The sequence below is a fragment of the Mustela erminea genome, chromosome 1, assembly GCF_009829155.1.
Source record: "Mustela erminea isolate mMusErm1 chromosome 1, mMusErm1.Pri, whole genome shotgun sequence".
NCBI lineage: Eukaryota > Metazoa > Chordata > Mammalia > Carnivora > Mustelidae > Mustela > Mustela erminea.
Window position 1 is genome coordinate 33442101 of NC_045614.1, and position 25004 is coordinate 33467104.

Sequence of the window (25004 nt, forward strand, 5' to 3'; positions counted from 1 at the left end):
TGTATCAATCCAGAAATCAAATAAAGCTATGAACAATGTAATATTTATATATGCATAGTGTTTTATAAAAAGATTGGCCCACATACTGCTTTTCATCAATACAGAAAGAGCTTTAAGTCCATAGCACACGGCAAGAAATGAGTGAGGAACAGAGAATGCGAACAAGTGCTTAATAATTCACAAAGCAGGCTCACCATGGAGGAAATGATGATATTCAAACCAACTAAAGCTTTAGAGAATTACTTATAGAGTCTCCCATTTTAAAACAGCTTTACATACCTGATTTAGTTTACATTAAAATATATCCCAATGAATCAATTTGTTCCATATTCAGAAATATAAACACATATCACATTCCTCACAGCTAAATTTTTGTCATAAATTCTCTTTTATACAAGAAAAAAAGGCAACAGTTGTTTTTTTTTTTAATTTTTTTAAACAGGCTCTATTAATTACAATTTTTAACTCTGTACACACAATGATTGGCTGGTTTTCTCCATTTTTTTTTCCTTTTTCCTTTTTTTTTTTTTTTAACAGTACCATGAGAATAACAGTGATTGACTTGCAAAGTTGTGTGTCTGTATGGAAAATGCAAAACAGTACTACAGAAATACACAATGCATTGTAAGCAGCGGTTTGCTGTAGTGGTCCAACAGGTACAAGCAAACGTTTGGCTCAGCTAGGCAGTAATCCATTCCAACCACATCCTGGGGCTACAAGCCGACCCAACCACACCTCCTGCGGGACTGCAAAAGAATGGGTCGTTTATCAAAAGAAAAATGGTTATGCTTTGTTCCAAAGACTCAAAGGACACTGTCATGAGGGCAGAGGTTTGCCAACTTGATCTAGAACCACTGGGACTGTGTCTTTATCCCTTTCAACCTTCCTGGAGATTTTTACTATGGTTTCAAAGGGAAATCGGCATCTCTAGGAATTAAGCACCCCCAGACCTCACTTCTTGAAATATCAACAGAGAGGTAACTTCCACCAACACTCACTCCCTGGTCCCCAATTTGGCACAGGGCAACCTTGGGCTTATGCTACAAAGGGGGAACACACCTTCTGCATGGAGGAGTCTCACAGCTCCCTTGCACTGGGCACACTATTCCCCATTCCAGCCACTATTCTGCCTGCGATCAGACAAGACAACACAGAAGGTGCTCACTGTCCGTCTGTTCCTTTTAGTAGCTGAGCAAAGCTGTGATGGCACTGCCTTAATGAGATCTTATTAGATGTGGGTGATGCTAATGAACTTGACCATCTGTGCTTGGGCTATGTTTGGGTAATGGCTGCCAACCTTCTCCTGTCCATGCCTTTCTATGGCCAGGGAGAGTACGGAACTGTCTTCTGGACCAACTACGACTTGAGAAGGGAACATTTCTTTGTGCTGTGTAGTTTAGCTATAAATATCCTTCATTTGCAATAGTAGTCTCTTCATACAGTTTAATTTTAGGATCATCGGCAATCCTAATCCATCCCAAAGAGTCCTCAGCTTTTACAAATATAACTTTTGCCTTTTTGCTTTTTTTTTTTTAAGAAAAACTCCTAACTACAGTATAGCACTACATCACTACGTAACAATCTACATCAAATTAATTAAACTTAATAATTTCCCTTAGAGAAAATGATCAACAGCCCTATTTAACCAGGAGAGAAAAAGATTGCCCCCCAAAAGGGAACAATTCTTGACAATTCTACAGTTTATGTAGAAACAAAATGTATATCCCTTCGGGGCAGCATTTGGCAAATAATTTCCAAAAAAGTATGCATTTAAAAATACTTTCTTTAATATTATACATCAGGCACAACACTTTTCATATATATATATTTTTTCTTATAAGATTTCAAATGCATAAAATGTTTGTTGCTCTTCATAGGATCATCGGGTATCAGACGCTTCACCAGGTAAGAAACTAAATTATTTCAGGTTTGTGACCTTCCTCTTAGAACCTTTGACACGGTAAAGGTTGGAATGTGCCTCAGCGTCTCAGATACTGAGGTCGGTGCTACATTCTTTGTAAGGTCGCCTTCTCTGCTCTGGGGCCTGTCTGGAGCTTCGGCCCGCATCCTGTTTCACACTGGGCTCTTCCCTTTCTCGGTGGCTAACTCTGTCCTCCTTGTTCCTCTTCTCCAAGGACCGCTCGCGCCTGCGCTCAGGGGACCGCGCCCGACGGCGGTCGGTGGACTTGGCCCTCCGCTCTGGCGAGCTCCCCCTCCTGCGCTCTGGGGACCGTTTCTGATCCAAGAGTCTCTCCAGGGACCTCCTGCGATGGTTGGGCGAGCTGTCCCTTCTGCGGGTGGGCGAGCGCTCGCGTCTCCGCTCCGGAGAAAGCTCTCGTCTCTTTTCGTGCTTCTCCCTCCTCTCCAAAGTGGTGTCTGCGCTGCGGGTGCCTTCCCTGCGCTTTTCCGGGGGCCTCCTCTTGGGGCCGTTGGTCACCATCCGCTCTGGGGGCGCCTCTCTCCGTCCCTCTGGTGCCCGGTCCTTGGGTCGGCAAGCCCCACTGTCGGGTTTTCTAGAAGTTCCATTCCATGTGTGATGCTCATTGGGTTGTCTGCTATACTCTCTGCTGCCTTTTGGGTCTTTCCCGTGTGCCCGCTTTTCCCCATGCTGTGATGATTTGTGAAGATCGGGTGGGTAACTGGACTCCAATGATGGATGCTGTCGGCGGTCGGGGGGTGCGGCCCTCACTTCCGAAACACCTTGTGCACGGGCGGCGGCGGGGCCGTGCCGGTCGCTGCTGGGGTCTGCCAGGAAAAGAAAGGAGAGCCACAGTTTGGTATCGAGGGTCTTCGGCTCCTGTCCCCACTCCCACGGCTGAGGTTTCATTAGTCACAACAAGCAAACAACTATTAAAGCAGTCAGAACCAAAGCCGACTGAATCTTGGTTAAGTTTAACTGCAACTAGCGAAGATTAAAAACTTAGTACTTGTGGCTTTCCGCATCTAGCTACTGATGGAACTTACATTAAGGAACTTACAGCGTAAGTCACGATTTTAGTCTTTAAAGGCATAACCCAAACAGTGCATCTAGAAGTATGGAGAAGTCCCCATCCTAACTCCCTCTTGCTCTTCTCTCCCACCCACCAAGCCCTCCCCCCATCCACCCTTCCTCCCGCCCAACACCCCCCCCAAAGAAAACATTCTTTTCTTTAAAGAATACTTGTTTTAATTCTCTTAAAAAAGTAATCTAGGTTATTGACCTGGAGGGGGATGCGGGAACTTTCTGGGGGATATAAAGAGGCTTTATTTTGATCTGGGTGATTAAAATGGGTGTCTACAGAGGTTTAAAAAAACAAAACAAAACAAAACCTGAGCTGTATACTCAAGCTTTAAGTATTTTATGCTAAGTACGCTCCTTTTTAAAAACGTTTTTCTTAAAAAAACAAAAATACTCCATGGTGGTGGGCAAAGGGTGTTCTAGAGGCAACATGGCCAGATGTGCATGACTGCCAAATGTGACATGTATGTGAGGGTCCATTAAACATCCTCTCTACCTTTGTGGATTTTATTCAACAACTTTCTCTAATTTGGGGTGAGTTTAAGAAACTATTTGCAAAACATGGAGTTTCCTGACAAAAGGGAGTGGAAGAGAGGTTGTCAGGGGCATGTCTGACGTTAGATGGGGTTCAGATAAAGTCTTTCCGAGATAGCTTTCCTTGTGCTACACAAGGTAGCTCCAGCTGCATCCAGGAGCCAAGGACTCCCTGCACTTCTTACAACATCAAGATATCTATAGACTTCAAAGCAGAGAAGCCCAAGGGGTGGGGGAGAGAGGGGTCCTACTTATTATTAAACTATTTGAAATGACACGGCCAATGTTTTAGATGGCATCCTGACATTATGAGAGGGCTTTTCAAGGCAGGGATGCTCTGTCACAGCTAAACCCGGTCAGCCAGACACATTATACGATTCCCGGCAAGACACCTGAAATGATGGGCTGCTGACTGAAGGGCAAACCAGGGTGATGGTCATGGAGATGAAGGAATCACAGGAACTCTTTAAGGATCTTTCATGAGGCAACAAGGTCAACATTAAACGATCTGTTTCATGAATGATCTCCCAAAACCTAAGGTGGGTTTTAATAAAAACAGGAAGATAGCCTAGAGCAGGGTTTGTAAACTTTCTGCAAAGGGCCAAAGAGTAAATATTTCTGGCTTTGCCAGCTGTGTAGTTTGTGATAACTACTTAACTGGACCAGAGCGTAAAAGCAGATGTAGACAATTCAGAAAAGAAATGGGTGTGGCCATGTGCCAATAAAACTTTACTTAAAAAAAAAAAAACAGGCTGTGGACAAGATTTGGCCCTTGGGCTGTAGTGTCCCAAGAGATAGCTGACTGAGCAGGACACGTCACCTTTCTGTCTATCTTACCCACCTGGGGGAGGACTCTCTGGGATAGGAGCTTTGCTCTTTCTGAATGGCGGGTCCTAGAATTAACACAAACCGGAGCTTGCGAAGTCACTTTCAGCTTTGGGTAAGGATAGGTGCTTAGATCAGTCTCACAAATCTAACCTTGGGGTTTCTTATGCCTACTTTTTAAGATAAGGGACAGTAAGACCTCAGTAGGGTTGGTTGTGTACTTACAATTCAAAGAATGCAGTGTGCTCAGAATGAATTGCCAAACATATCAAAATAGAGCTAAGCAGAAGCAATGAGGAAATTAGGCCACAGCACAGAAACACCTAGTATTGATTGAGCTACAAACCGTAGTTTGATTATGGCCCATAAGGTAGAAGCAAGCCTCCCCGAGCTTTTCATTTCTCATACATGCAGCGAGATTAGGAGGTATCATCGCTGTAGAAGGGAAGGGCCCAGCACCAAGAACAGTCAGAGAGAAAGAGAAAGAGAGAAAGAGAAAAAGTTGAACATTTAGATTCCCTATAACAAAGGGGAAAGAAAAAAAAAATCTGCATTTGTTAACATAGGGCAAAGAGAGTTTATTTGTCCAGTTAGACAGTCTAAGGCAACACTCAAATAAGGCTGCAGAGACCGCAATCAGAACAGTGACATTTTCTTAGACAGCCATATAAGGTGACTCGAGAACCCAGACAATGGATGCATCCTTTTTTCTTTTTTTTTTTTCTTTTTTTCTTTTTTTTCAAACAACTGCAACAATGACAAGCTGGCATAGGAGAGCATTAACAATAAACAACAAAAGACCAAAGGTCCCTCCCTCCCCCACCCCTGAAGACCGCGGCAGTTAAATTAAGTACAAAAAACTCATTACAAAAATAGCCTCACAGAGAAGCAGGTTCCAATCAAGTCAGAAAAATATTGGAACTTAACATATTATAACCCATTTGTGACTCTAATCGATAGAATTAGAGAGATTTAGTCCAAATGACACATGGAGACATTACAGCAGCACAACTCTGGCATGTTCAACCCTTCTTGGAAAAAATGAGTACTTTAAAGGATCTTTATTTTTAGCCCAAAGAACATTTGTTAGTGTTGGATTTTCATCCTCAGTGCAACAGACATAGGTTTTGAGAAGGTACACAGGTTACTGACGATGACTCTCAAATGAAATAGCACATCCAACAGAAGCATAGGGGAGACAGAAAAGGGAGACAATGTTACACAGTTTTAGTGGCATTGATACACCTATGGTCAGAGGTTTAGTACAGTGCACAGCTGTGGCATCTCAAAGTCAAAACACCTCCCCTGTGGTTGGCCATATCTACAGGGGCCTCATCTGATGACCTCCCCTTCCCCCACTTTGGGCCCCTCGTATTTTACACCTGTATATGAGGGTCCAACACCTGGGAAGGCTGTCCTTTAAAAGAGTTATCCTTCTCTTTGAGCTGCATCTGAATTAAGGACCTCACCAAGTCCAAAATGCAACTGGGAATTGTGCAGAATGACTTTCGGAAAAGAGGGTGATAACAGATCAATCCCTAATAAAGGGGACCAACGTATATGGGGACCATTCAATCACAGTTTCTATAGAAACTTCTGTAGACCTTTGGTTGGGAAGAAAAGCCCTACATCTAGGGCATAGCTTTTTTTTTCTTTTTTAATTTTAAACAAGACCTCAAATAAATAGGACATAATCATTATAATATACAATATTTTGCCATCAGAAGACTACACTATGTAAAGATCATTGCTGTTTACTCAAATCATGTCTACACATATGACAAAGGAACTCTATGTATAACCTGGCTTTCCCCATAGGAAAGGTATAGTAACATGTTTCCCTCATGATGAGCACTGGGAATCTATTTCATCCTTTTTCATCTAAAAACATATGGCTACTATATCAACAGTTTTGTTTGTCTTCTAGTAGTGGGCTCAGGTGGTCTGACTGGGGATAGGGACCAGCAACGGGGATATGCAGAAGTGTCGTACACAGCGCCCAAAGGAGGCCAGCAAGGCCCCCAAATCATCTCAAAAAATTTCACGCCTCTTAAGCAAAAACATCAAGTAATCAAAAGAGCAAAAAATAAAGGAGAATTGTGCCTCAACATATCACTCAGGAAACCTGCTTTCCTGCTTCTGAAAAGGAGTATAGTCAGTTTGTGCTAACAATTGGGTCTGAGAAACAGTTTGGCACAGTTCCAACAAACATTCCTTCGCTCTTGGTTGGACTAGACAAAACGTTCTCTCTGATTATCAGAAAGGGGGCTACAAAGATCTTGTCTGAGGCCACGCCCCGGTCCACGTAAGCAAGCAAAAGGATGAAATGTGTAGAGATTTCAGAATAAGCGAGGCGAATAATCACATGGTGCGAAAGGCTGGTGAGACACTGGTGAATAGGGGGAAAACAAAAAGACTTTCCTGCTGCAGTTCTGGAGACAAATTCATGGAGTCATGCCAGGGAAGGAAGGAAGGTTTTCATAGTTTGACCCACCATATTCTGGTACCGAGCCGTCTCCCCGCTTCAGAAACAGACGGACCCTGCGGCCGCCATTCTTAATCAGTTCTATAGCCCGAGAATGCTTCATGTTTTTGGTGGTCTCGCCATTGATCTCTAAAATTTCATCACCAATCTGCCAAAGCAAGAGACAACAGAGTGAGGATATCACAAAGGATCTGATCAGCTGTCAAGGTGCTCTATGCTTTAAAATTCTTTCAATGAGTGATTTACTAAATATTTATTGAGTATATTCCAGAAAATCTCCTGTTGCTTAGGATCCAGCAGTAAAAAAACAAAAATGCCTGTCCTCATGGAGATGACATGCTAATGGAAGAAAATTAACAAGAAAGTTAGAGACATATGTGTATGTTAGAAAGCACAAGTGCTACGGGGAAAAAAAAATGAAGCAGTAAAAGGAATATTAATTGTCGCTAGGATGCCCCCTAGGATGGGGGTGGGGGCAGGATGCTAGGATGCCCCCCCCCCACCAATGCTCTCCTCCTTATATTCATATCCTGTGTCATCTCTTTCCCTTCGAATGTGGGCTGGAAGAAGTGACCTACTTCTGGCAAATGTGTTGCGATGTTAGCTCAAAGATGAGGTTATAAAATATCCTGGCTTCTGTTTTATATGCCCCTCTTTTATTTTCTCATTTGTTCACTCTGGCACATGTAGTGCGCTGCTCTGCAGAGGTCATAGTAAGGAGATGAGGGAGAGCTAGGGCCAACAGCCCAAGAGGCCCGGAATCCTGCCAACAACCCTGTGAGTGAGCTTAGAAGCAAACACTTCCCCAGGTAAGCTTTCTGATGAGACCACAACCGTGGCTGATGCATGGATGTGGCACTTACTATGTGTCAGCTACTGTTCTAGGCACTGGAGATAAAGGAGTAAACAAGACAGGCAAGATTGTTACTCTCATGGAGCTTATTTTCCAGAAAGCAGAAGAGGAAAAGTACTGGTTTTGAAGATGAAAGCCTTAAATTTGAGTCCTATCACTTATGAGCTAACTGATGCTTGCTCTAATCCTTTAAAATCCTGGAACTCACTTTCTCATCCATAAAAGGGGGTGTTAACAACCCATCCCTGCCAAGGTGTGAGGACCAAATTGGGTAAGTCACATAAATGTGTCTTGTGAACTATACAGCATAATACAAAATACCACAATAATGACAGTTCATTCAATCAGAAACTTTTTTCAGTAAGCAAAGACATGGAAAAGCATACCCGATTGTCTTTAAAATTTAAACAAAAGCAATATACAGTGTCTCTACTCATTTGTGCTCAAGTCTTGCATATAATTGCATAAAAGAACATGTAAGAAATTGGTAATCCGGTTTGACTTTGGAAACCATATTTTAAAATATGGATCATTTTCCACTAATTTTTTATAGCCATATTCATGGTCTACTTTCTCAATTAAAAAAAAACAAAAAAAACAAAAAACTGGGGCGCCTGGGTGGCTCAGTGGGTTAAAGCCTCTGCCTTCGGCTCAGATCATGATCCCAGAGTCCTGGGATGGAGCCCCACATCGGGCTCTGTGCTCGGCAGAGAGCCTGCTTCGTCCTCTCTCTCTGCCTGCCTCTCTGCCTACTTGTGATCTCTGTCTGTCAAATAAATAAACAAAACCGTTAAAAATAAATAAATAAATAAAAAATTAAAAACTCATTAGCGTCTGACTCTCGACTTCAGCTCAGGTCGTGATCTCAGGTTCGAGCCCCCTGTCAAGCTGGGCACTTAGCCGGACGTCTGCCTGAGATTCACTCTCTTTCCCTCTGCCCCTCCCCAGCTCTTTCTCTCTCAATAAATAGACAGGTAGATAGATAAATACAGTCCTTCAAAAACAATCAATCTGAAAAAATTTAAAAAGCATTATTATGCCTTAAGTACAAATATTAAGTTCCCTACCCTTGGTCACTTTTTTCCCTCTTCACTCTGGACAAATTCCATGCACTTTTTTTCCTTTCTGGACCTGGCTGTCTGCTTTCTTTTCATCTGTAGCAAACTGCTCCCTGTGCATATGCCTCAAGCTAAGTGACCCCTCTATAATGATAACACTGATTTTTTTTTAAACCACCTAATCCTTCCCTTCCCCCACCCCCAGAAAGGGACATATGCTTACACAGTAACAGACAGTAGATACCTATACAGAACAGAGTGATATTTTGGCATTTGAAATTTGCTGCTTTGACTACCATAGAGACAACCATGCCATGGAGATGCTGTGCTGAACTGACCTGTTCCTGAGGCTCGGGTAATACCGCTCGTGACTAGCTGGAGCCTGAACGGAGGTCACCACCCAGAACCTCAGCACTACAAGCTCCTCCTGCTCTGTAAGCATCCTGGTGTACCTTGGATTTCCTGTAAAGTGATGTCCCTGCCTTATGAGATTAAGTATAAGGACTATGGGACTGGGATTGGGAAAGTATTTACTTCAATTAACTTATAAGTAATTTCAATCTTTCATTTCAGCTACCACCAACCATGCTTTAGGGAGAAATTTATCCTAGGGTGGGAGTCATGCACCTAGAGCGTCCTGAGAACAGTAGAATATGCAGTTCTCAGGAACAAGAAGGTTCTAACCACGTAAGGTCAAAAAGTCGCTGCAGATGACTTTTTTGTCCAGAATCCTCTTCCTACTTACCCTCATTTTTCCACACCTTTCTGCTGGACCGTCCTCTGCTAAGCGCAGGACATAGAGGTCCATGTTATATTCTCGGCCCCCTCGAAGACTGAAGCCAAATCCCTTGGCTCCTCTTTCCAGTTCCACAGTGTAAAAATCTTGCTCCTATTTAAAAAAAAAAAAAAAGAAATGCAGTCATTTGAGGTGAACGTCTGTCTATCTGTCCATATTTCTTCCCATCTCTTCCCAAATATTCTCTGTCATGGTGATTTGACAAAAAGGCATGGTCTCTACCCTTCTCCTGGTGATTCCCCATTGTTTAGTAACGGTTATCCATCTTAGAAGGTTGCAGATGCAAATTTGGAAACATTCATGATCGTGCCTGCAGACTGCACACCAACATGCATATATTAAAATTTCATCAAGGAGGCCACAAATCATACTTGTGGCAGGAAAGGTCATTACATGATACCATCCTGCACAGTGCTGGACGTTCAGCCTCCAAGCCCCACACCTGCAAAATGGCAGCAGTGTCTATCACTAGGACCCCAACAATGACCTCCTCACACTTGGGGAGGGGCCGCTACCCTGGCTGAGGAGAAGCATGAATGGATTGTTGAAGGCTCTGAGAAGGCCACTCGAAATTAACCCGTTTAATCATCCCCCAATATTTCCCAAATTTGCTTCACCTGCATGTTTGTGTGCTCCCTATTACCACCCTGCGGGATGGGCAGTTAGCTCTGAGCGTCTCATCTGAAACTCACAAGGCTGAGAAAAGCCTCAACAACAGCAACAACAACAAAAAGATATTTTCTTGGCATAAACACAGTTATGAATACCATGAGTAGTTATTCACGATTTTGTCTTTCTCTGCTGGCCAGTCCCTGAGGCAATTATGGTTTTTGATTTTGTTTTTTCCCCACCTAGAAAAGGATATCTCAGAATATTTTTCAAAGGTAGTAAAATAAAATGTCATTTCCTAGACAACGAAATGTGAGTACATATTTAGTATATCCTCTCACAAAAGGTTATTTATTTTAATTGAGAGTATCTTATAAAAGATATCTCATAAACATAGCTTCAGAAAGTTGGAAGGAAATGTGCGAAGCAAACAGAGAAAAAGAAGAATGGCCCTCACCTGTGTTGCCTGGGGTGCTTTGAATTCAAACTGAGATTCCGGCTTTGGTTTGGTGGTATTCCTGCCAAAGGGAGAGAAATAAATGTAAAAGCAAACCAAGGGGGAAACAGGAAGGGAAAAAAAAAATATCAAGGATGAGTATCGTCAGGCCAGCAGTTAGTTTTTTCCCTTAAAGCTAACAAAAGCAACTAAAGTTATGTCTGACCTGGTCTCCTGGGCCCCTTGCTGAGAAGGGGTGTGTGTGGTGGTGATGGTGGCAATCTTCTCTGCATTGGTCAGCAAAGTGGCATTCGAAGACTCTGCAGGGAGAGACAGGATAACAGAATGAGGGCCCTGGAGAAGAGATCAAACCAGGAGGGAAGCAGAAGTCCCATATCTGAAAGACAAGTCTGGTTTCTCTGTCACTGTGTGAAGCAGTTCTGACTTGAACTTCTAAACAATGAAGACCTAAAAGAACCGTTCTAAGATCTGTGATCTGAGGCATGTAAGTCTCCATTACCCTCCTCGCAAGTGACATCCCCACAGATGAACTGAAGTGTTTGCCCCAGAACAGGCTACTGTAGAACTGTGCCCAGGGGACGTGTCTCTCCCTCTCTCACACGTAAAAAGAGCAGTCCCGTCAAAACACTGCACCCACGCCCGCACTGCTTCTCCCCAGAATGGTACCGGTTAATGGTAAAAAAAAAAATAGTAAAAATAGTAAATCTCTACTGATGTTTCCCGCAATTTGTCAGCAGTGTTTCGTAAGTCGGCTTGGTTTCCTCAGGTGAATATTAAAATCAGAAGTGTGCTAACATCTTGTTAACTACGCGCACACACAAATCGTCTGCCTTCTTCCTCACTGCTTCCAATGAAGCACAACAGGAAACCGGGGTTCTTCGCAGATCTCATCTAGCGTCACTGACGGAAGATGAATTCCAAAACGTGCATTAGTCAGAGCCGGAGTTTGTAAATATCAGTTGTATAAATCATGAAGCCACCCGAATGTAATGAATATGATTACATTCTTATGGAAATGGACTTTCTTCTCCACTAACCACATTCATAAGCAACTTCATTAATCTCTAGAAGTGTGGAGATCCAGAATTTGAAAACGCTCACAAGCATGCCCTATAGACCGCACACCAACACGCATATATTAAAATGGAATCACTTACATAGTAATGGTTATATAGCCTTTTACTAATTATTTCTCCATTAAGATCAAGGCAGATAGCATGCAATTATGAGCAAGTTGCACTTTTTAGATTGACTGTTTGGAACTTGGCATACATTTTCTTATCGAGAAAAATACTAAAGGGCGCCTGGGTGGCTCAGTGGGTTAAAGCCTCTGCCTTTGGCTCAGGTCATGATCCCCGGGTCCTGGAATCGAGAACTGCGTCGGGCTCTCTGCTCAGCAGGGAGCCTGCTTCCTCCTCTCTCTCTGCCTGCCTCTCTGCCTACTTGGGATCTCTGATAAATAAAAAAATAAAAAAAAAATCTTTAAAAAAATAAAAAAATACTAAATGTGGTCATTAGGTTCTCAGATTAGCCTATGAATGCCTATTTAAAGCACAGTGTGCAGTGAATTCTGCAAGTTTCTAGGAGTCCACCAGTTCATAGTAGGCATTCTAATGCTTGCAGATTACATATACTCACCCTAATGCATAACAAAGATTCTATGGGAAAATGTGTGAAGTAGTCCCACCTGGGATACCTGGACTGCATCTCTTCTCCCTCGTAATCCTGGGTGACAGAGCATCCCTGAAATCCCAATTCCTTATGGTCTATCTTCCATTTTAATTTTTTTTAAAGATTTTATTTATTTATTTGACAGAGAGAGATGACAAGCAGGCAGAGAGGCAGACAGAGAGAGGAGGAAGCAGGCTCCCTGCTGAGCAGAGAGCCTGATGCGGGGCTTGATCCCAGGACCCTGAGATCATGACCTGAGCCGAGGCAGCAGCTTAACCCACTGAGCCACCCAGGCGCCCCTCCATTTTAGTTTCCTAAGGATATTAACTCAGCTTGGGTCTTGCTTCCTGTTATTTTATTGCATTACACAGTTAAAATCATGGCCTTGAGATCCAATCCACCTTCCCATTCATTAGCTGTATGCCTTATTTTCTTCATCTGATGGAAGGGGATGATAACGTAGCTCTCCTCTTTGATAATAGTATATGGAAAGCTTCATAGAGTATGACATACCATGAGCACTCCATACACCTTTATTGCACCTATGGCCCCTGTTGCCACTTCTACTTTTGATTTATTATCATGGAAACTTAAATGTTCTGCAAAATGAGAGAGTTGAATTATGATTTTAACAGTCTATATTCCACACATAAAGTCCAGGATGCTGAGAGCTAAGGCACAAGTTTAATAAGAAAATGTAACTAGATCAAGTAAACTGTAAAGTGAATCCAGTTCATCTTTTAGGACAGGTTTCCCGTGGTCTGTTTAAACCTACAGATTCTGCGGGAAAGGAACCTGTGGTCAATTAAGGATGAGAAATAATGGGTGAAATAGAGGGAAGTGTTTTTGTGTGTCTGTATTTTGTTTTCCCTACGAGCATAATCAGAGCCTATACTATGCCAATGTACCTTGCAAACCCCCTGAGCTGGGGAGGTGGTGTTCCTCAGGCTTCATGGGAAGCAGCTGTCCCATTAGGAGGTCAGCTTCCAGACTCAGAATGTCTGGCAGTGTGCACTCCCAGCTCGGTCATTTACAGGCTGGGACTTATGCAAAGTCACGTAAACTTCCTATGCCTCAGTTTTCTTGTCTGTCCCTGCAGGACAACAGAAGTAGCCAAGAAAATTCGTGTAAAGATCATCTGAGAGCAAAGTGTTGAGGATAGTGCCTGGCACTTAAAAACGATGCAAAAGACGATTAGCACATTTTTTATTGGGAGCATGTATTTATTACTGTTATTACAATATTAAAACCGTATTATTAGTGCATTTTGATGAGTGCAGTTAACTGGCACAACCAAGTGATAAATCTATGTGATTTTCCATAAAGTACACCCACTGTGTCAGAACAACGGACTCAGAGGCTGCACTGCCTATCAATATGATTCACTAGAAGTTCCATCAACCCCTGTATTGGTCCTTTAAAAAAATTAATATTGCTCATTGTAATTAATTTTATGGAGACTCTCTGGGAAATCACAAGATTGTTCGGGCCGTGGGGAAATCATAATCAGGATACCAAAAAGAACGTTTCCTTGTAATTAAAGTGATTATAATTACTGAATTGTGCAGGAGTTCCCCTTTTGAGTTCTTGTGTGTTTTTGGTAGCTAGGGTTTTTCAAGGCAGATCAGGTCCCATTCTGAAACGTTTTTTTTTTTTTTTTTTTAATTTCTGTGCTTTCATGAGTTGATGAGTTATGACAGATAATCACTCAATACACATATAAATAGAATTCTTTTATTAATCTTCCTCCTATCTTTCGCTTGCTATTTTCTGCATATTTATATGCAAATCTGTTTTGAAGATTAACTTTAAGCATTTATAAAATTAACATTTATATGCAAATGATTATTGGAGCACACCGAATTTTCCTCCTATTGCTGTATTTCTTAATCTCTGAGCCACCACCATTTCTTGATAGTTTACGAAGTGCCAAGCTTTGTGCTAAGTGCATTTCCACATGTCCTATTTCATTTCATTCTTATGACTCAATGAAATTGGGGCAGTTATTCCCCCCCCTTTACAGATGGAGACACTTAGGCTTAGGAAAGGTAGGTAACACGCCCAAAGTCATCCAGTCTTATTCCCACTGACAAGGGAATTATGTGTCAGTATCAAGGAAATCCTATCTAATTGGTTGGTGTGTTTGTTTCAAATAAGCAGTGCCTTTATCTTACTGCATAAATACCACCAACTATCACAGCTTAATTAAAAAACAAAATACTCTGCTTTGACTCAAGATTTCATGAGCCATCTTCTAAGCACTTAAATAATTTTTAGCATACCCTGGATTTCCAGGATGCTTTTATTTCAATAAAGTTATACTTATTTTTATTAAACTTTCTAGTCTTCATTTAGAATTATACCAAGATTTTATGTGTTGAAATTCTCTCTAGCTTTTTAAAATACAGAGATAAAGGCCATTACCACAGATCTACAGCTCCATCCCCAAATAAAACTTGCCCCATATAACAAGGGCCAGATAAAAGAGCCTCCTCCAGCAGTTATTATGAATGGATGTCAATGTATTTGACTTTTAAAACTCCAAGATAGATGGACAGATTAGCTATTTTTATGATAAATTCCAGAAAGTGTCCTCTATCATTTATTAAACAGTGTTTACACCTACTTTAGTTCTCTCAGAGGAATGAAAATAGATATTACTACACTTTCCATATCAATCAAGTCTCAAGCAAAGCATATGCTGGCTCTCAAGGCAGTATCACAGTGTTGTGCTAAATCAGGGCACTAACTTTTTTTTTTTTTTTTAAAGATTTTATTTATTTGACAGAGATCACAAGAAGGCAGAGAGGCTGGCAGAGGGAGAGAGGAAGGGAAGCAGGCTCCCCACTAAGCAGAGAGCCCTATGCGGGGCTTGATCCCAGGACCCTGAGATCATGACCTGAGCCGAAGGCAGAGCCTTTAACCCATGAGCCACCCAGGCGCCCCAGGGCACTAACTTCTGACAGGAGCTTCTACCTTGGGTTTCAGTATCTCCGTGACAAGTGATTACAGTTCCAACCTAGACCCCATGTTAATACCTTTAGTGTGCGGTACGGAATCCACACTATAGAGCCAAACAAATCAACAAAGGATACAACCATTTCTTTCATAAATATTTGAATGCATAAATACACATGTAATAAATATCTAAAGGAAGTGTTCGAAAATTTGAATCCCATAAACATTAGAAGCTCTGGGAGACTTCCAACATGTGTTATGGTTGGAACCCTCTTCCTTTTACCCCTATCCCTTTGCAAGCTATTGGAACCAGAGAGCCTTCTATTGAGATACTTCTACCATTCTATGCCTTTGCCAAGGAAATAGCCATGTTTGGGTTGCCATGCCCTTACCTTCTATATAACAAATACTTTGAATCAGAGTGGTCTGAATTTAAGACTTAATATAAGTAACTTATTTTATAAATATCTAGAACTTGATTCATATGGACGGTTCTGTGTTAGTTTGAATAAGTCAAGGGTTTGCCCTGTCTGATTAAAGTCTCATTCCCACCCAGGTTTCACAGACTATTTCTACAGAAGGTGAGTGGTAGGAAACATGTGGGACTTGACTTGTCAGGTGTCAGATTCAGTATGTTTGGCTATTCCTCTGGGCCTTTCTGTGCTGCCTTTACATATTTATTATCCTCTGCCCACATTTCATAGGACAAAATGTTCTGCCTCTGTTGCACCTCCCACTCTGGTCCCAAAGATAGTTAAAAGCAGACAAGGTGAGGACCCTTGATCTAGCCCTGTCCAAGATGTGGGAAGACAGGCCTTCTAGGAACAGAGTAAGCCAAATAAAGGAAAAGTCATGTTTCCTAATCTTTGTTTGAAGGGAGCACAGAGAAATGGGAGAAGCAGAGTTAGGGAAAATACAGAAATAAGTCGAGAAAGTACAACAATGACAAGAAAGAAAAGAATTAGGTACCAGGAGCTAGGGAAAGAAGTGGATCCCGAGTGGGTTCTGTGCTCTACCCAAAAGACAGCGTGTTTCCCCATCTTCTTAAAGTGCCTCCCAGGGTTTCTGATCAAAGTACTTGGGATAACATGGGTTTCTAAGAACTTCAGTCTCCTTGCAAAGACCACAACACGAACAGTCTTTGGGCTACTTGATGAATTAACCATTCATGTGAAAAGGAGGGCAGAAGTCCCTAACAGAAACTCCCTTTTATTCTGCAGTTCTCCACTTCTAACACACCTTTGCAGAAAGGAAGTGATCTGCCATGTGGTTCCCTTCATCAGACTTTCATTCATGGTCACTCTGTCTTCTAAGTGTTTGCAAACTTCTCCTGGATTATTCCAACATTTCTCCAGAAATCCGACTCCCCTGCCTCAGTTTTAATTTCCAAGGCAGCCATTTTTGGCTCCATTAAGAAGATGAGCATCAGAAACCCACCCTCTGTCAAACTTGATTTCCTTTACCTGGCTTCTGAAATTTACAGAGTAATTGATGAAGAGTTTTATTATCATGGCAATGAACTACTGCAGTATCTTGGGATGAAATCACATCCTGGGTAGCATGTGGGTCCTCAACTACATTGTATCAGCTGTCACATTTACTTCTAGCCAAGAGAGTATATGATGTGTCTAGCTGAATTTCATATTAAGTATTGAAGTTTAAAAAAAAAAAATGCCTTTTTACTCACAACCAGTACTGAATAATTGACCTTGCACTATATTTTTTTTGGTGTTCAGATTTTCCAAAATGTTTCCATTGTGTTTTATTAAATTAAGTCAATACCTAGTATGTGCACAGTAGTATAAGTTGCTTTTGCATATTTGTATCTTTCCTGATTTCAAACTCTTTTTCTAAGCCCTTCCCTCAAGGAGTTACTTTCTTTCCTTCCTTCCTTCCTTCTTTGGACATTATCCTTCCCATATTAAGACTGACCAATACAGACACAGCGACTCAATGCCTGTGTTGCATTCCTCTGGATTCGTTTTTTGAAATCTCTGTACGGCATGTAGATAGATGTATCTAAATTTATATACTACATTTGGCTCTCTCAACCACTTCTCACTTAATTTTTTTGGCTTCCTTCATCCTTTCCATTAGGAACCTATGTTCTATCATCCTGTGATCACATTCCTAAATTGCAATTGCCTTCCAGAGTGGTGAACTGGGGGAATGGACCCTCAAACCACATGGTAAATTACCATGCATCTGAGGCAGGGTGAAGAACAGCAATCAAGGAGCTATTTTTTCCTCCACATTTGGTATGGGGTATTTTTGGCTCAGAGAAAATTCTCTGGTTTTGGAACCGACAATTTTCAAATATTTATTGTTTGGTTTAGGATTTATTTTTTTTCTGAAAGGCACAGTTTATACCACTTGAATTTGAAACTAATAGGGATTGCTTTCTACCAACTAGACAAATATTCATTGGGTGAATTACTTTCAGATAAAATCTCTGATTTTCTTATTTTACAGATCAAGGACAGATTTTTTTTTTTTAAAGATCTTTTTTATTTATCTGAGAGAGAGAGAGCACAAGCAAGGGGGAGGAGCAGAGGGAGAGGGAAGAGCCTACTCCATGCTGAGCAGGGAGCCTGATTTGGGGCTCGATCCCAGGACCCCAGGATCATGACCTGAGCTGAAGGCAGATGTTTAACCGACTGAGCCACTCAGGTGGCTCAAGGACATAGAATTTTCATCACACTATCTCCTCAAACCACATTTCTTCTCGAAGAATACTGACTTTTAGAATATGTATTTTATTTTATAACACATATAGTAATTGCAAACAAAAAAGACATGGAAATATTTGAGACAAGTAGCACTTTCCTCCCAAAGGCAAAGTATGCTTAGGCTGAAGTCCGTATTCAGGACTTAATTCTCTGAAGAATGTATATTTAGTGACATCAGTGTATCAACTTCATCTTTATTGAATACGAATAACGAGTGGGGCGCCTGGGTGGCTCACTCACTGAAGCGTCAGCTCTCAGTTTTGGCTCAGGTCATGATCTCAGGATCGTGAGATTGAATCCTGTGTCAGCTCTGTGCCCAGCACAGTCCACTTGATATTCTCTCTCCCCACCTCCTTCTGACCCCTGCTCCTCCCGTTCACTCTTATATCCTCTCTTCCTAAAATAAGTAAGTCAATCTTAAAAAAGAAATGAATAATGAGCATTGATACTTCCTGCTATATAACTTCACATTGTGTGGGGGCTATCCTATATACTGTAGGAGGTTAGGAAGCATCCCTGGCCTTTAACCACTAAACCCCCATTAGCACCCACTCCAGACAGTGCCAAATGTCCCCTCGGGGGCAGAATCGCCAATGGCATAAAAGAAACAAGATTTCAATTTAACCAAATAATCAAGCGAACTGACAAACAAAAACAGGCCTAGTTTAATGCAGATATAACCTATCAAAAAAGAGGTTTTACTCTTTTTTTCACCCACATGCAAAAATTAGACAAACCAAGTAGGCACAAACCCTAAGGATCTCTTATTCAACAAAAACCTTTCATATATTCACTTATTCTGGAAAAAAAAAAAAGGGATTTGCTCTGAATTGTCACCATGTAGGTTTTGTGGTGTCACCATATCATACAGTTAAATTTTAGTTTTTATTTAGGGGCACCTGGGTGGCTCAGTGGGTTAAGCCTCTCCCTTTGGCTCAGGTCATGGTCTCGGGATCCTGGGATCTAGCCCTGCATTGGGCTCTCTGCTCAGCGGGGAGCCTGCTTCCCCCCCCCCCCCCACTGCCTCTCTGCCTACTTGTGATCTCTCTCTCTGTCAAATAAATAGAAAAGATCTTTAAAAAAATTATTTTATTTAATTTATTAATTTGTCTTTAAATAGGCTGAACTCAACGACTCTGAAATCAAGAGTCGCATTCTCTATTGACTGAGCCAGCCAGGCACCCTTCATACAGTTAAATTTTAGTGATTTAAAACAAACAAAACAAAACAAAACTTTAAATGATTTTCAGATAGACCATCAGAGGATCTTTACCACCTGTATTCAAACTACTCTATCATTGTAAGGACAAGGGTACCAAAACCAAAATAAGACAGGGAAAGTTAAGATTTTCTGCAATGTTTGTATCTGCAGCAACACAGGGTCACAGGCAGAGGATTACGTAAAAGGGGGGGGCGGGGTTTAGCAATGGTGGCTTACATCTGTAGGATGGGTATGCTCCTTAGGGAGGGGTGCGCCTGCCTCTCAGTCAACCCTTTTCTATTACATGGATCCTGATGACAGGGAGACAGAGGGAGAGAGAGAAAGAGACCCAGAAAGAGCTCGAGAGGGAATGAGAGACACAAGACGTATACTTTACCATCCCCGGGAATGATGCGGAGGGTAACTGTGTTTCCTGCTTCCTTGATTAGGTTGACAATGTCTGAATGGGACTTGTTGGTGATGGAACATCCATTCACTGCCAGGATCCGGTCTCCCACTTTCAGCTTGCCACATCGGTCTGCAGGACTCCCCTCAATAATCCGACCTATTTTGTGAGGCATAGCCACACATGCATTGCCTGCTTTGGTATGGAGTGTTTATTTTATTTTTTTAAGTTACGTGGGAATATAGCGAAGGGAGGAGAAAAAGGGTTGAAAAGGGAAAGAGAAGGTTAAGTGTTAATTAATTAAAGCATTAAGCAAATGTTATTAAAGGAGAGCTCTGTGCCGATGGTCAAAACATGGGCAACACTCAGGGCCTGCATGGGAGGGGCTGCCGCCCTACGGAGGCCCCTCCCCACTGTGCTCCCTGCCCCGCTCCAAATGTGGGGAGAACCCCAGCTTCCTTCCTTCGATCACTGACAAAATCGGTGAGATTTAGCAACTTCAGAGATTCTCAAAAGCCCCAAAATAACTCGCTGTCAGCTTATTCTGGGTCTGCAAATGTGAAGCCCAGCGCTGGGATGGATGTTTTTACACATTCCGTGTTCGCGTCGCTTCATTTTTGCCAGCTGCTGTTTAAGCTTCTGCCAATGTTTTGTTCTTTCTCCATTTAGAAAAAAAATAATCACTAGACGTCTGGGAAGGCACGAGCGTCTGCTACCACCAAAATTCCCCCCGAAAACACCTAATGGACAAACACTTAGTCTTGTTGCCTTCTATCCAGAATGATGAAAGCTTTAGGAAAAAGGCACAATTACAAGACATAAGCCAACAAAGCCATCCAAGCGTGACCCCTATTTCTCCTTTTATGACCTTTGTTCAATCAGCCCATCCTGTATGCTTTCAGGGTAGCGCCCCCGCCCCCCGACGATGGCTCATTAGGTCTGAAATCCTCCTCCTTCCTCACAAAAATCCCCTCCTAGGACTCTGAAAACCTGGTATCTACTCAGGCTAAGGACAGTGATCCAAAGCTAGGTTCAAATCCTTCTTCAGCCCTCTCCTTTGATCATTTCCTTTCTCATGATCAGTGATTGCACATCTATGATGTGAAAACCAGGAAAAATACATGTGAAGAGGAAAGCTTTCCTTGCACTCTGAGGCACCCCATGTCACAACCACAAGTACCGCTAACTTCTAGAGAGGGAAGGGAGACTGGCTTTGAGTCCTGACATAGGGTCTGCCATCAAATGCACGCTGACCTATTTTGAGAATTCATCTTTCTGAGGACTGTGAAGCTAGTTATGCAGAGGAGTCACCTTTTGGAAAGGATGATAATATGAATGTGGGAGACACTGAAACTAACCAAGCAGGCACTTCTGTCATAATTTGGACCTTGAGGATAAAATACGGGGGGGCCATTATAATTTCTTTGATTTTTCAGCATCTTTGCCTGAGTGTGTATCATTGCATGTAAGGTCAAGGCCACAGAATCTTTAAAAAGGAAGCCAACGGTCTTTTGGAATCCAAAAGGCAGGTCTGGTAGGCTTCCATACTCAAATCCAAGGTCCAGATTAAGTGGAACCCCTCTCCATGGACAACCCCAGTGAGAACGGTATCAAACAGCTGGTGTGAGGAAAGCTCTGCGTAGTCTGAAACAGAAGTCTCATGCAAGGTATTAGGGAAAGCGGAATTTGTTTAAGAAGAGCCAGAGGAAAACGATCACAGACCAGATTGTGAGAAAACATTGATATTCATTAAATAACAGAGCCTCCCTCCTGACAGATCTATCTCATTGTAAAACTGAAACCGACCATTCAGAAATCCTGAAGACATAGGGGGTGCACGGGGACAATCAAATTGTAGATCTGAAGATAGCAATGGGAATTCTTCCCTCCTTGCCTTTCTTTAGATTTTTAAATTAAGCAGAAAAGTCCCCCAAATTAATTAACAAACAAAACCCCCAAAACCTCGCCTTGGTGTCCAGTCATCCATTCATGACATGCCGTGATAACTCGTTAATGGAGCTCCCAAAAGCACTGTTAGTAATGGTTTTTGTTACTGTAGCCACACATGCATAGACTGGACTGACTCAGTCTCCAAGTGAACAGACCTCAGGGGAAATGCTTTAGCAGGAAGCAGCATACAAAGACTACATGATGGTAAACGGAGTTCTACTGGATCAGAAAGCTGAAAGAAAGGAGCACCTTGCCTGATCTCAGTCACCAGTGACCTGGGCCACTGGTTATCAGACTCTTGTGGACAAGTCATTTGGGAAGCAGCGGAGTAAATTTCAAAGCCTGCACAGCCCTTCCCCATCTCCCACCCAATTCGGTATTAATGAACAAATGTGCTTGGGGGATTAACAGATGACTTTTTATCTAATGATGAAGATGGGTCATTTTTAGAGTACATTTTTATAATCTGTTAATAGATTCACAGATTACTAGTTTCTTGGACTCATGTGGGTCTTGTTTGCCTTTGCTAGTATACCCATCTGTTAACCTTCTGAGAGGGTGACAACTGCATTTCTCCATATTCTGCTAGAACCCCCAACATCTGGATAAGATGGGAAAAATCAGCCCTGCTGGGATTCAAGGGCAGTGAAGACAAACGGCTCTTAACTCAGATCTTAACTAGATTCTTAAGCAGATAATGGTAAAAATATTGTTTTTAACAATTAAAAATTTCAGATGTGGACAGAGTATCGAAACGACACAGTAAGGTCGACCGGGAACTTCATGTGATGATGTTGACTCTCTATTGGTACTATTCCCTAGGCATTTTTATAGCCATATGCTTATTCCCAAAACTTCCAACTGGTGAGCTATATCCTACTCAAGACCTCACAAAGGCATTCTTTGCCCATGATTTTTCACTCTACACTAGCAAGGGGTCGCTCTTCAAATTTCAAGCAAATTTCATTTATGAAGGTTGTGTGCGCGTGAACAGGCATTCTGCATGGAAGTCGAAAGGTTAAAAGGAAAGAAATCCAACCTTCAGGAGGGGAAAAGCTATGGAACAGACTCTCCATCCCCAATTAAGACTTTAATTACCTGCAGCGAAAAGCATGAAGGCATTTCTGTTAATGAGATTTTGGCCCTCTTTCCTTCCCAACACAACGCCCTTGCGCTCGCCGCGGGCAGCCGGGGAAGCTTCCGGGGGAGCGGACGGGACACTCACCAAAAGTCGTGCCGGCCTCGGGCCTGCTCACCGAGGACACGATGACGAAGCCGAAGCCCTCGTTCTCGCCGCGCCGGATCTCCACGTCGTAGGGCTGCACGGCAGTGCTGACCACGCCGCTGCCGCCGCCGCCGCCGCTGCCGATGCCGCTGGTGCTCCCGCTGCCGGAGCTCACCGTGTTCAGGGAGTTCTGGCTGCCCTGCGGGGTGCGCTTCTCCTCGGTCAGCGAGGCGGGCTGGTTGCTGCTGTGATGGGAGGAGGCCGGCGAGGGCACCTCGTTCTCGGCTTTGGGGGCTGCAGGAGAGAGAGAGAGGGTGGGGGGCCCGACTCAGCCACCCTCCTTCCTGCTCCGCCTTCCTGCAGCCCGCACGCCGCAGCATTGCAAGGAGGCCCCAGCCCCTTCTCCATTAAGTAGCTCGTGTCCAGCAGCTGCTGCCAGGAGCCCACGGGAAGGCAGCCCAGGGGACCACAACCTACTGAATGTCAGCATCCGCTCTCAGGTTCCACGTGGCTGCCACTAGCCCCTCTGAACTGCTTCCCAGGGCACGAATCAGAGGAAGGGGAGCAGAAGCGCGGGTGTGGTCCGCACCTGTGAGGACCCCCACTTTTACAGCACAGATCTCAGCGCCCATTCACCTGTCATTACCCTCAAGAGTCACATGGCGGCTCAGCCTGCCAAACAGCGCTGCTTTCCATTTTTCCATTGCACGGGACTGGGCTGGTTGACTGGACCATTAAAGTTACCATACGGTGGGATTCTTGACAACACCCATCAGAAGTACACTTAGGTTCTCTTCCGACTTTCCAAATGTCATTGCCTACTCTGATCACACTCCTGGGTATGTCAGCCTTCCTCAGAGTCCCCGTTTCATTGTTCCATCAGGTGACAGGATAAAGCACACCAAAACAGCCAAAATAATAAGCAGGAGTGACCCAGGTTTGATGCCACACACAAAATGTGTGTTCAGGTTTTGTGTTATGACATTTATTCCCGAAGCTTCTTCCTTCATATATTTCTTTTTATTGTGGTAAAACATACAAAACATCAAATTTACCACCTTAACCATTTTTAAGTTTATAGTTCAGTGGCATTAAGTCCAGTCACAGCAACGTGCAACCATCCCCACCATCCATCTCCAGAACCTCATCTTCCAAAATTGCTGCTCTGTACCCATCAAACACTAACAAACCATTCCTCCCTCCCCCAACCCCTGGCAACCACCATTTGGCTTTCTGTCTCTATGAATCTGACTACTCTTGGTCTATCATATAAGGGGCTCACACCAGGTTTGCCCTTTTGTGACCGGCTTATTGCATGCAGTCTAATGTCTCTTGCAGATTTAACATGCCTTTGACTTAGTGCTAAAACCCCCAAATATTTAATATTTAAGAAATAAATCTGAAACAAACAAAAATCACATGGCTCTTTTTATTTGGATCAGTGAAATCGAACGTTTTCATCCCATCTCAAAAGCTATTTCTAACTGACTGCTACTGACTGCACGGAATACCATTTTAAGAAATATTCTTAGGCCATCAGTGAGCTCTCTGGGCATAATCCATGACTGATTAACACTGTTTTTCACGGTTTCAGTAAGGTAGGACTCTCACACTGGAATCTGATATCTTAATTCTATAATTAATTACATGCCACGTAAGTGAGTTAGACAATTTTTTTTTTCAACACTGGGCCAGTTAATTTCATTTGTAAGCATGTGTTTCACAAATATTCTGAAGAAATGACAATATTTCATGTCATATTTCTTCAGTAATTCAAGTAATACAACAGTCTGCTTTTTCTGCATTCTGTCTTGACTATTTTGAGCTGGGGGCTGCCGACAGTGAACATCCCATGTGGCGTGTGTTTTCAAGACGTCGGTGAGTGAATGGGAAGGAGACGGTTACACAACGAGCTGTCTCAAAATGGCAGATTCTGATACAAAAGGAAACCATGATTCACAAAAATGGCAAGGAAGGAATGCCAAAACGGGAAGGCACTTGGAAGGAGGAGGGAACTTCTGAGGGTTTCACAGGGAAGGTTTTATTTGAGTTGAGCTGGAAAGGGTGTGTATGTTTTGAGAACCCAAGTACTTTAAAGCTTGCAGGCAGGGGGGAAAGGGTCAAAGATGGCCAAGAACCAGCCATCGCTACAGCTTTCCTACAGAGGAAACAAATACTGGCTTCTCACCCATGACAGGCAACAGCAGAGTAAGGCATCACTAACTTTTTTTAAGCTTATTTGGTGGCAC

At 42.7% G+C, this 25004-nt stretch overlaps 1 protein-coding gene across 19 annotated transcripts in view; it reads right to left on the bottom strand.

Annotated features, from left to right (window-relative positions):
• Positions 1 to 428: 428 nt before the first annotated feature.
• The window catches only part of MAGI1 (membrane associated guanylate kinase, WW and PDZ domain containing 1), a 631665-nt gene continuing 607089 nt past the window's right edge, over positions 429 to 25004 (bottom strand). For 6 of the 19 annotated variants that reach the window (XM_032359366.1, XM_032359387.1, XM_032359335.1 and 3 more), the window contains 7 exons: positions 22756 to 23049; positions 19572 to 19775; positions 10821 to 10914; positions 10616 to 10676; positions 9499 to 9642; positions 6852 to 6990; positions 429 to 2745 (listed from right to left, as the gene is read on the bottom strand). In XM_032359366.1, the coding sequence (XP_032215257.1) occupies positions 1988 to 2745; positions 6852 to 6990; positions 9499 to 9642; positions 10616 to 10676; positions 10821 to 10914; positions 19572 to 19775; positions 22756 to 23049 (1694 nt within the window). In that variant the 3' untranslated portion in view covers positions 429 to 1987. Of the gene's footprint in view, positions 2746 to 4703; positions 4793 to 5403; positions 6991 to 9498; positions 9643 to 10615; positions 10677 to 10820; positions 10915 to 19571; positions 19776 to 22755; positions 23050 to 25004 lie in introns of those variants that run through there. The other 13 variants (XM_032359452.1, XM_032359374.1, XM_032359397.1 and 10 more) reach the window with 8 other exon arrangements.